The following is a 12,656-nucleotide window of genomic DNA, read 5'->3' as shown; positions in this document are numbered from 1 at the left end:
TGACAGGAATGGGGGAAAGAAATACAGTAGAAGAAGAATGGGTAGCTTTGAGAGATGAAATAGTGAAGGCAGCAGAGGATCAAGTAGGTAAAAAGACGAGAGCTAGTAGAAATCCATGGGTAACAGAAGAAATATTGAGTTTAATTGATGAAAGGAGAAAATATAAAAATGCCGTAACTGAAGCAAGCAAAAAGGAATACAAACGTCTCAAAAATGAGATCGATAGGAAGTGCAAAATGGCTAAGCAGGGATGGCTACAGGACAAATATAAGGATGTAGAGGCGCATATCACTAGGGGTAAGATAGATACTGCCTACAGGAAAATTAAAGACCTTTGGAGAAAAGAGAACCACTTGTATGAATGTCAAGAGCTCAGATGGAAACCCAGTTCTAAGCAAAGAAGGGAAAGGAGAAAGGTGAAGGGAGTATATAGAGGGTCTATACAAGGGCAATGCGCTTGAGGACAACACGATGGAAGTGGAAGAGGATGTAATGGGAGATACGATACTGCATGAAAAGTTCGACAGAGCACTGAAAGACCTGAGTCGAAACAAGGCTCTGGGAGTAGACAACATTCCATTACAACTACGGAGGGCCTTGGAAGAGCCAGTCCTGACAAAACTCTACCATCCGGTGAGCAAGATGTATGAGACGGCCGAAATACCCTCAGACTTCAAGACGAATATAATAATTCCAATTCCCAAAGAAATTCTTTGCAGACAAATGGAAAAACTGGTAGAAGCCGACCTTGGGGAAGATCAGTTTGGATTCTGTAGAAATATTGGAACACGTGAGGCAATACTGACCCTATGATTTATCTTAGAAGCTAGATTAAGGAAAGGCAAACCTATGTTTCTAGCATTTGTAGACTTAGAGCAAGCTTTTGACAATGTTGACTGGAATACCCTCTTTCAAATTCTGAAGGTGGCAGGGGTAAAATACAGGGAGCGAAAGACTATTTACAATTTGTACAGAAACCAGTTATAAGAGTCGAGGGGCATAAAAGAGAAGCAGTGGTTGGGAAGGGAGTGAGACAGGATTGTAGCCCATCCTCAAATTATTCAATCTGTATATTGAGCAAGCAGTGAAGGAAACAAAAGAAAAATTCATATTAGCTATTAAAATCAATGGAGAATAAATAAAAACTTTGAGGTTCACCGATGACATTGTAATTCTGTCAGAGACAGCAAAGGACATGGAAGAGCAGTTGAACGGAATGGATAGTGTCTTGAAAGGAGGATATAAGATGAACATCAACAAAAGCAAAACGAGAATAATGGAATCTAGTCGAATTACGTCGGGTGATGCTGAGGGAATTAGATTAGGAAATGAGACACTTAAAGTAGTAAAGCAGTTTTGCTATTTGGGGAGTAAAATAACTGATGATGGCCAAAGTATAGAGGGTATAAAATGTAGACTGGCAATGGCAAGGAAAGTGTTTCTGAAGAAGAGTATAGATGTGTCAGGAAGTCATTTCTGAAAGTATTTGTATGGAGCATAGCCATGTATGGAATTAAAACATGGACGATAACTAGTTTGGACAAGAAGAGAATAGAAGCTTTTGAAATGTGGTGCTACAGAAAAATGGTGGGTAGATCATATAACTAATGAGGAGGTATTGAATAGGATTGGGGAGAAGAGAAGTTTGTGGCACAACTTGACTAGAAGAAGGGATCGGTTGGTAGGACATGTTCTGAGGCATCAAGGGATCACCAATTTAGCGTTGGAGGGCAAAAATCGTAGAGGGAGACTAAGAGATGAATACACTAATCAGATTCAGAAGGATGTAGGTTGAAGTAGGTACTGGGAAATGAAGAAGTTTGCACAGGATAGAGTAGCTTGGAGAGCTGCATCAAACCAGTCTCAGGACTGAAGACCACAACAACAACAACAATAATTTATACTGGCACCTTGCCCTCTGAAGTTCTGCTTCTTGATGGGATCTATGGAATGTGACAAATGATTTCTTACCTGCAGACGTGCTGATAGCATCGCTGACAGATACGCTGTCGGAAAAGCCGCAGCTGCTGGCCGCGGCTCGCGAAGGCCTAGCCAACGGCACACCCCTCCACGCGGCTCCTGCACCCGGAGGCCTTGGTGCCGGCAGCGCGGGTGGTGCCAGTGCTAAGGACCAGATGCTGCTGCGCCAGCTGCTGAGCCTCGCGCCCACGGCGCAGCCGGGGTCGTCGCGCGGACGGCATGGCGGAGAGGGCGAAGTCGCCGTTGATGCTCGGGCCGGTTCTGAGGTGGGGGCCGTGGGAGCGCGTGCCCACTCCGCCACTTAGATGGCTGGGGGATGTGGTGTGCAGTTCCCCGTCACCTCCCCACTCTCGTGTCTCCTTGCCCCTCTCAGCAGCTGCTTTTCTGCGTTTTGCATTATTTGCTTACATAATCCAGCCCATATTTGCTATTTGTTACAGCTAATGAATTGTTATAAAAGGAAAATGGACCATGCGTAGACAGAGAATATTTCATCACTATCATGATCATCATTTTACTACAAATAATAATCTCCATAAATTTAGAATGGAAAGTTGTGGGTGGGTCCATATTTTTCTGAAAATAGCTTTTCCGCAGTTACTATTTATTGTTTATATTTCATTATTTGCAAATTGTTTCAGGGGTCCATCCCCATTTCCAAGTACTCGCTGTTGTAACCGATCAAGCTCCCCACAGTCAGGCTTTACTGTTGCCAGGTTCAAGCTTGACATCTTGGCCACTTACAAGAAGATCCAGGCTCATGTTTGGATAATCGATCTCACTGCTGCCCTTCTATCTGTCACAGCACTAGCAGGGGGAGGGGTGGCAAGTCTTTTGACCCGGTCTCCCTTTACATCCCGAAAAGATTCACAGCACTCACTGTGACAGCATCAAAAATTTCCACCCCTACCCAGGTTTGAACCCACAAACCCACCCTTCCACTCTCTCTCTCTCTCTCTCTCTCTCTCTCTCTCTCTCTCTCTCTCTCTCTCTCCCCACATCATTGTTAACTGTCAATGTCAATAATTATCAAGAAAACTAAATGGCAAGGAAACATTCAGGCCCTATGATTCAAGATGGTATCTGGAAGCACCAGGAAGATTGTACTGCCTAACAGAATTATTCAGTTTAATTATGAAGAAAAGAGATCAAAAATTTCATCGATATATAGCACGAATCAGTGACACAATTAACAGAGAATCTTCGTCATAGTAAAGGTAACCTGAAAAATCAAAGTTCAATAGCTAGCCAACAATCAAAAGAATCTCAAGGAAGTCCCAGATGGCATAAAAACGCAATTTCACCTCCTGTAGGTTAATGCCCAAACAACTGGCAGTCTGAAAATGAAAAATGGAAGTAAGAAGAAGATTTGATAAGATGTAATGACTAAAGCTAACTAGTGATTGTACAGCCCCTATAAAAGCCCAAATGTATAAATAATAATATTATTAAACAATAAACTTTAGCTGTGGAACGTCCTATTTGCAGAAAAATGTTATATCTTGTCTCTACGATCCACTTGCCTGCGCGAAGGCAAAAAAAAAAAAAATTCTTGATAGACCTGTTATGGCTTCTTCCAGTTGTTTTTTGAGAGCTCTCTCTCTGAATTTATTCCTTTTAGTACAATTTCATTTGTTGTTCACTCTGTCAGACTGGTTTTGGTCATCTTCCTCCATAACCACACTCTTGCTGCTTCTAGATATTTTATATCACACAGGTTAATTCCTACAGAACAGGAAATCAGCAACAGGCCATTGTTAATAATGCTGTTTATTGAGAACAGTCAATTGCTGCTGATTTACTTGTTTGTAAGAGTTAACCTCTTTTTTACACAGCCATTATCTCACTATGTCAGTTTTCAACAAAACAGCATTTCACATGATACTTTAAGAGAGTTCAGTTTTTATAGCCATACAACAGCATAGATCATATGTATCTTTTGATATGTAGTAAATCACCTTGTCACAGAACATAAATTACCACTTTAAGAACAATTTCATTTCACAACTGAGAAAGTATCAACACACTTCCTATGCAAAAAAAAAATAAAAATAAAAATACAATAGTATTCTGTTACCTTGTGCCAACTCTTTATGCAATGTGACAACATGTAAAACTGACACAGTACGTGCTTCAAAGCTTCGAGAGAGAAACTTGAATTTTACGGCTTCAAATGTACCTTTCAAAGAATGAAGCAGAGATATTTTTCCCTCGCTCATAGTCTCTCCTCTGCATTTCACTTCCTTCTGTCAGTATGTACTCCTCTTACTCTCTTTGTGATAGTGATTTTTCTTGACATTTATCACCCCTGTGTTGCGCGTTTAGCTACTGAATTCTTCAGCTATTTACCGGGCAAGGAGACACAATGAGCAAAGTGAAATATTGCTCTTTCCTGATTTTCCTTATTTGCTGAGTATAGTAAACATTGAGTTGTTCTGTCCTAAAAGAGTCCAGTTTTAGTTCCAGTGCTTTCAATAAACGTAACTTCCTGTGAACATGTACAAAATTCTATTAATAATATGCAACCAGTAAATATCTATGGTTCTATAGCTATGAAAATATTGGCTAAAATTATATGAATAAATCAAAATACTTCAAACATTTTTCATTCATATACTATATCACATCAATGTCTAAAGTAAATTTATGAAAAATGCACCAGATCATTATTCTTTCAGCTATTATAACTAAAGAAAAATCTGTACAATGTGTATGATATAAGTTTAAGTTTAGGATGTTTCTGTGCGAGATAATCAGTTCACATTCCAGAACTTTTTTTTTTCAATTGCCAGAAATAGCAAATTATGTATGCAGTGTAGCCGACACCATTGCTAGCATTTCCAGTTTAGCATAGCTGCAACTTCCGTACCTCTGTATCAGTGTACCAGAGCAATTTTCTTGGTGTAGTGCCATATCTTTTTTTATAATTTAAGTAGGTTGTAAAAATACATGTTATTTTCTTAGAAATTCTATATTTTATTACCGGAACAGTGAAGTAGTAAATGTAAGCATTTATTACTCTTGTATAACATAACTTAAATATTTTGAATAGATATGAGCATCAGTAATGCAGTCTATGGTTTTTTGGTTAGAGTTAAGTGAATTACAGCAATCAGACATTAGTACAATATTCTGTGTGTCTTTTGCAACTACAATGTTAAATCATACCATCATTGTTTTCAAGTCAAGTGAAAGTTGCGTATCCTCCTTCTAGAGAATAAATAAATATGCATGGATGACAAATAATATTATTTCTATGAAAGTTTGTCAGTTACCATTATAGTTCATTTGCAGTAGCACTATTAATTATTCCAAAAATAATTTTCTCATGCAAGAGGAACTATACAAGAACAGAAGGACGTCCATTTAATTTCATATTTCACAATTCCATCTGTACAAAAATTGTAACTGTATAAAATTTGCATGTATATTAGATTCAATACTTACCCTGGTAAAATGCAGTAAGAAGGCAATTTTTACAAAGTGCATGACAAATTATATCTGCCAGAATATTTCAATTGCCACATATGTACCAGCAATGATTTTTCCTTCTTTTCTGCCTACAAACATGCAGGGTAAAAGCACTCTGTGGTGCTGATAAGAGAATGATGAGAGATGGCATTCACAAGCACATCTACATTCAGTTAAAATAAATAAATAGAGAAAACTTCATAATTTAGATGGCTTGAGTAATATATAGTTCCCTTTTTGACAAGAAGAAAGTGTGACAGTAATAACCTGTTTCTAGTGAAATCTCTTTACTGCCACAGGCTGCATAATAAGTGAAACCGACTGGAACAATAGACTGTTTGTGGAACAATAGACTGTTTGTGAATGCTGTCCTCAAGTGTGTGACTGAGAAACAAAGGGACTTTGATATACAAACAAAAAAAAAAAAAACACCTACAATTTATGGAAGTAATTTACATATCTCATCTCTTCCTGATGTACCAGAAAATAATGTATTATATTCTCATACTTACATATTGTTCCTTACAGGAAAAAAAAAAAAAAAAAAAAAAAATTCACCGATGTAATAAGTTGGTATGAAATTAAACAGAAATAGTACTGATTGATTATTTTCCCAGCTGTTTATATAACTGTTCCTTTTCTTGCTACCTACCAAAACAAAAGTGTAAAATTCTAGGTATTCAGAAATTGTTTGCAGACTTGGTCTTGATACTGACTGCAATTTCCTGAAGTGTAATTCACAAGGTAATCACCAAAATGCAAGTCATATTACAACAGTAATTGGCAATCCAACACATGAGAGTAATTTATCACCTTTCACTCAGCCTAATTAATACCAGTTACATAGGATGTAAATGATGGTACCTATGAGAGAAACTGAGATTAATGTTTAACTTTATATACTATATACAGCTAGACCATGACAGCTATGAATGACTAAAAATACAGCCGGCCGGAGTGGTAGTCCGGTTCTAGGCGCTACAGTCTGGAATCGAGTGACCGCTACAGTCGCAGGTTGGAATCCTGCCTCGGGCCATGGATGTGTGTGATGTCCTTAGGTTAGTTAGGGTTAATTAGTTCTAAGTTCTTTGCAACTGATGACCTCAAGTCGCATAGTGCTCAGAGCCATCTGAACCACTAAAAATACAAATTGCTGTAACCAGTCACATTTACTATTTATACGTACTTGAGGACAATATTATGGAAATGGAAGAGGATGTAGATGAAGACGAAATGGGTGATACGATACTGCGTGAAGAGTTTGACAGAGCACTGAAAGACCTGAGTCGAAACAAGGCCCCCGGAGTAGACAACATTCCATTAGAACTACTGACGGCCTTGGGAGAGCCAGTCATGACAAAACTCTACCAGCTGGTGAGCAAGATGTATGAGACAGGCGAAATACCCTCAGACTTCAAGAAGAATATAATAATTCCAATCCCAAAGAAAGCAGGTGCTGACAGATGTGAAAATTACCGAACTATCAGTTTAATAAGTCACAGCTGCAAAATACTAACGCGAATTCTTTACAGACGAATGGAAAAACTGGTAGATGCGGACCTCAGGGAGGATCAGTTTGGATTCCGTCGAAATGTTGGAACACGTGAGGCAATACTGACCTTACGACTTATCTTAGAAAAAAGATTAAGAAAAGGCAAACCAACGTTTCTAGCGTTTGTAGACTTAGAGAAAGCTTTTGACAATGTTGACTGGAATACTCTTTTTCAAATTCTAAAGGTGGCAGGGGTAAAATACAGGGAGCGAAAGGCTATTTACAATTTGTACAGAAACCAGATGGCAGTCATAAGAGTCGAGGGGCATGAAAGGGAAGCAGTGGTTGGGAAAGGAGTGAGACAGGGTTGTAGCCTCTCCCCGATGTTATTCAATCTGTATATTGAGCAAGCAGTAAAGGAAACAAAAGAAAAGTTCGGAGTAGGTATTAAAATCCATGGAGAAGAAATAAAAACTTTGAGGTTCGCCGATGACATTGTAATTCTGTCAGAGACAGCAAAGGACTTGGAAGAGCAGTTGAACGGAATGGATAGTGTCTTGAAAGGAGGATATAAGATGAACATCAACAAAAGCAAAACGAGGATAATGGAATGTAGTCCAATTAAATCGGGTGATGCTGAGGGAATTAGATTAGGAAATGAGACACTTAAAGTAGTAAAGGAGTTTTGCTATTTAGGAAGTAAAATAACTGATGATGGTCGAAGTAGAGAGGATATAAAATGTAGACTGGCAATGGCAAGGAAAGCGTTTCTGAAGAAGAGAAATTTGTTAACATCGAATATAGATTTAAGTGTCAGGAAGTCATTTCTGAAAATATTTGTTTGGAGTGTAGCCATGTATGGAAGTGAAACATGGACGATAACTAGTTTGGACAAGAAGAGAATAGAAGGTTTCGAAATGTGGTGCTACAGAAGAATACTGAAGATAAGGTGGATAGATCACGTAACTAATGAGGAGGTATTGAATAGGATTGGGGAGAAGAGAAGTTTGTGGCACAACTTGACTAGAAGAAGGGATCGGTTGGTAGGACATGTTTTGAGGCATCAAGGGATCACAAATTTAGCATTGGAGGGCAGTGTGGAGGGTAAAAATCGTAGAGGGAGACCGAGAGATGAGTACACTAAGCAGATTCAGAAGGATGTAGGTTGCAGTAGGTACTGGGAGATGAAGAAGCTTGCACAGGATAGAGTAGCATGGAGAGCTGCATCAAACCAGTCTCAGGACTGAAGACCACAACAACAACGTTTCACTATGCAGATGCATGGATCTATCATATGTACAACTTTTTGGTAACTTCCAGCATCATCTGGCAGCAGAATGCAATACTGGTGTGCTTCTGTTTTTCAGAAGTACGTTGCGATGTTCCTTTGCACATGCATGCATATCTGAAGAAACAAGCACTGTAGCGACTACAGGCATTATGAAATGTATTTGCAGTTGTGGATATGAACAACCATCAGATATATAATGAACAATGAAAACTTTGGCTGGACTGCAACTAGAGGCTGTATTTCCTGCCCATGGCAAATTGTATATCTGATGGTTACCATTCTTTCACACACAAAACATTTAACATTTACTTCATGCACAGCCCATGTGAACCTGATAATAGGGACATGTTATATAAAATAGCTAAGTTGGTTATTAAAAAGAAAGAACTTGAACATTCCATTATTTGATTTAGACAGTTTAAGATGAATAACAACAGTATGGAAAGTTCAGATTGCTTCTCACCACATCGAGAAGGCAGTGTCACAGACAGGCACAATGAAAAGAATGCTAGAAATATTCAGCTTTCAGACTGCATCTTTCATCAGAAGTAGAAAACGTGGACACATTTACATAAACATAACTAACACACACATGGCCATTAGCATCTCCTAGTGCAGAGACCTCCTTTATCAGGTGAGTAACAATCTGTTCTTTCCATATTGCGTAAGATAAGATTAGTAACAAAGTGTAAACTAAGCTATATACCCAGGTCAGATCTATGCTGAAGAAACTAAATACCAACAGTGTTCTAAAATATTTCTGAAACACTCCAAGTACAGCATATTTTACTTATAGAATATTTTTTTAGGTAAAATATGCTGAGGTTGATCTCCTAAAGCAATGGAAATTTCTATTTCGTGCCAAGGTACACTTTTAAGGACAAAACATACCGAACAGTTTTTATTTATCAGCTTATCCATAAGTTGACTCCTATTTTTACTTGTTATCCAGCTCTACCAAAGAGAAATTTTATGCAGGATGTTTTTTTCAATGCCTGCTTGTTCAGTTACCTCTCAGGCTGTATCCAAAATGGTGAAGACTGGGCTCTGATAAGTACATTTGAATCCCCGTCGAACATTATAATCTATGTAGGTTAAGGAAAGGTCCAAGTCAAATATACCCTATAGGTGTCCACAGTTTATATTCTCTCTTTCTGAGCTAAGTTTCATTGCTGTGATGCAGTTTACGGATGTGACACTCTGCTTCATGTAAAGAAGGTAAGACACGGCCTTTACTAGATGGATGCCTTTAATGACATAACATTTTAGTGTTCCGAGTTCAGTTTTCTGGTCCACACAATCAAAGGCATTGGGGAAGTCACCAAATACAACAGCACCGAAAACTAAAATCATTTGCTTGAAGAAAAAACTGTTAAATGCATGACATATATTCCACATGTCTTTCATATTCACATGGCACTTAATTCCATATAAAGACATCAACAAAATCTTGGCAGAAGGCAGTGACATAACTCTCCTGCTTATGCAGTAAAATTTTTAAATCTGAAATATAGTATAGGAAGCAGCCAAATGAAAAACAAACACCTGCCACAAGAATATCATGGGATGGTTCCACTGAAAAGTAATCAGCACACACATTAAGACATTTATCCCACTGGGAGATAAGATGAGCACTTCCTGTTTTGTAGAATACAGTCATTTACTGATTGATCCACGATGACATCCACTCTTGCACTTCCTCACCTGACTGAAACCAACATCCAAATGTCTTTCTTTAGGTCACCAAAGATAAGAAAACACATAGTGAAGGATCCAGGCTGTACAGAGGATGCTGCAGTGTTTCCCAATCAAATTGGTGAAGTATAGCCTTTGTCCAGTTCTTAGTGGAGGATCTTTCACTATTATGATTTTCATGCCTTTGGCAACCTGAAGTAAGACATGTGGACATTGGTCTAAGTCTGAGGGGGAGTCCAAGAGTGGGCGTAGTTGTGGATCTTTCAGCAGCTGACCACATTCTGCAAAACAGAAACTGGTCTCCACGTGGGATAAATGGTTTAATGTGTGTGGTGATTACATTTGAATCAAACCATCCATGGTCCCATTATGGCAAGGGTTCAGTTTTCACTTGACTGCCTCCAATATTTTTCCAGGCAAAAAAAAAGGGAATGTGCTATTTTTTGAGCCCATTATACAAAGTTATTTCCTGTTTTATACTGTGGCTCCTATAGGGTTCTCCTAGATGTCCAACGGATAGCAGCGCACTTCATTACAGGATCATTTAGTAACTGCGAAAGCATTATGGAGATGATAGATAAACTCCAGTGGACGACTCTGCAGGGCAGATGCTCAGTAGCTCGGTACGGGCTTTTGTTGAAGTTTCAAGAACATACCTTCACCAAGGATTCAAGCAGTGTATTGCTCCCTCCTACATATATCTTGCGAAGAGACCATGAGGATAAAATCAGAGAGATTAGAGCCCACACAGGAGCATACTGACAATCCTCCTTTCCACAAACAATACGAGACAAATAGAAGAGAGAACCGATAGAGGTACTCAAGGTACCCTCTGCCACACACCGTCAGCTGGCTTGCGGAGTATGGATGTAGATGTAGATGTAGATGTAGATGCAGATGCAGATGTATATGGCTTCTGGCAATGGTGGTCACAAGAATGTACGGTTACAGGAAGACTGGTCTCTGACCAGCCATGTGACACTGCACCATGTCTGGCATATGGCTCTGGGGCCTCATACTGCATCTGCAGCGGCAATTTTGAGCAGCAGATAGCACAATAGTGACACAACAACTGTTGCTAAATGGGAACTACAAAGACAGCTCTGAGCCACACATCCTCTAGCGGCCATTCCTCTGACCCCAAACCACTGCCATTTGTGACTTCATTGATGTAAGGCGAGAGCAGGAAGGGCAGTGTGGAAGCCTGTTGGGTTTTCCAATGAAAGCCAGTTCTGCTGGGTGCAGTGGTAACTGTGTGTTGGTTAAGTGGAGGCCAGTTAAGGACCCCCAACCAACCAGTCTTTATGCTAGACACACTCGATGTACACCTGGAATTATGGTCAGGGTGTGATTTCATATGACAGCTGGAGCACTCCAATGCATGCTAACTCCAAATTTGTACATCAATCTGGTGATTTGACCTGCTGTGCTGCCTTTCATGAACAGCATTCCAGGGGATGTTTTCCAACAGGATAATGCTTTCCCACATGCTCCTGTTGTAACCCAATATGCTCTACAGAGTATCAACATGTTGCCTTGGCCTGCTCAATCACCAGAACTGTCTCCAATCGAGGACATGTGGAACATCATCAGACGACAACTCCAGCATCATCCGAAAACAGCATTAACCGTTCCTGTACTCACTGACCAAGTGCAACAGACATGGAACTTCATCCCACAAATTGACCCCCAGCAACTGTACGACACAATGCATGCACATTTGGATGCTTGCATTCAACATTCTGGTGGTTACACTGGTTAATAATGTATGAGCACTTCACACTTCCAGTGGCTTATCGTGCACTTACATTACCCCTAATCTTGCAATGTTAATTACTTAAATATGTTACCTAAATAAGTGAAGACCTGAAATTTCATTACTTTACATTAACTACTTTTTGGTGTTGCCATTTTCGACTGTCAGTTTATATATTTGTTACATTAACAGTGAATTTTTTGCACATAGCACTATTTCTTAATTATGAACTGTCAGTACAAATTACACAAACATATAAACATGAGAGGCGCAATCCAACAACTGAAGTCTACTCACAAGCAGAACATCTAACAACTTAATGTGTCTACAAACAATTATATTAATGGGTTGTGCTGGTATAATTTGTCAAGTCTGCAGTCTCTGATTGGACTACTGAATAAGAAAATCAGCACTTTTAACAACTGAGATCACTGTAACAACCAAGTACACAGCTCAGAAGGTGACAGCAAACTAAGTTGGCTGCCCCTTCTGGATCAGAGGGTGGACTTGCTCAGTGCTGAGAATGCATTTTCTTTCTTTCAGATGCCATGTTGTTTTGTGTGAGTTATAATAATAAGCATGCAAAATGCAACCTAAAAAAAATAAAACATGTCTCAAAGTACTACCTCAAAACGCTAATTCAGGAACATGTGCATATAATTACACACTAAGTGCAGAGAATGCAAATGTGGCCTTCCTCACACAGCAAGATCCATCTACAATCTTAATGATGATGCTGAATTTTTACAACCATTTCTGTCCAGTAAATCAGCAGAACACAGAATTTAGTTCACAAATGGCATCTTATAACAAGGCTAATTATGAACAAAGTTGTATTAAAAACAAAGATTCCAAGACTTACCAAGCGGGAAAGCGCCGGCAGACAGGCACATGAACAAAACACACAAACACACACACAGAATTACGAGCTTTCGCAACTGGCAGTTGCTTCGTCAGGAAAGAGGGAAGGA

General features: G+C 39.3%; 1 protein-coding gene across 1 annotated transcript in view; it reads left to right on the top strand.

Moving 5' to 3' along the window:
- LOC126293281 (uncharacterized) overlaps positions 1-2,982 on the top strand; it is a 626,955-nt gene extending 623,973 nt beyond the window's left edge. The window contains exon 12 of the mRNA XM_049986403.1: positions 1,978-2,982. Within this exon, the coding sequence (XP_049842360.1) occupies positions 1,978-2,285 (308 nt within the window). The 3' untranslated portion in view covers positions 2,286-2,982. The remainder of the gene's footprint in view (positions 1-1,977) is intronic.
- Positions 2,983-12,656: the final 9,674 nt, after the last annotated feature.

The sequence above is a fragment of the Schistocerca gregaria genome, chromosome 10 (genome assembly GCF_023897955.1).
Source record: "Schistocerca gregaria isolate iqSchGreg1 chromosome 10, iqSchGreg1.2, whole genome shotgun sequence".
In the NCBI taxonomy this organism is placed as follows: Eukaryota; Metazoa; Arthropoda; class Insecta; order Orthoptera; family Acrididae; genus Schistocerca; species Schistocerca gregaria.
Note: the sequence above shows the minus strand (reverse complement) of the source record. Positions and strands in the feature narration are given on the sequence as shown.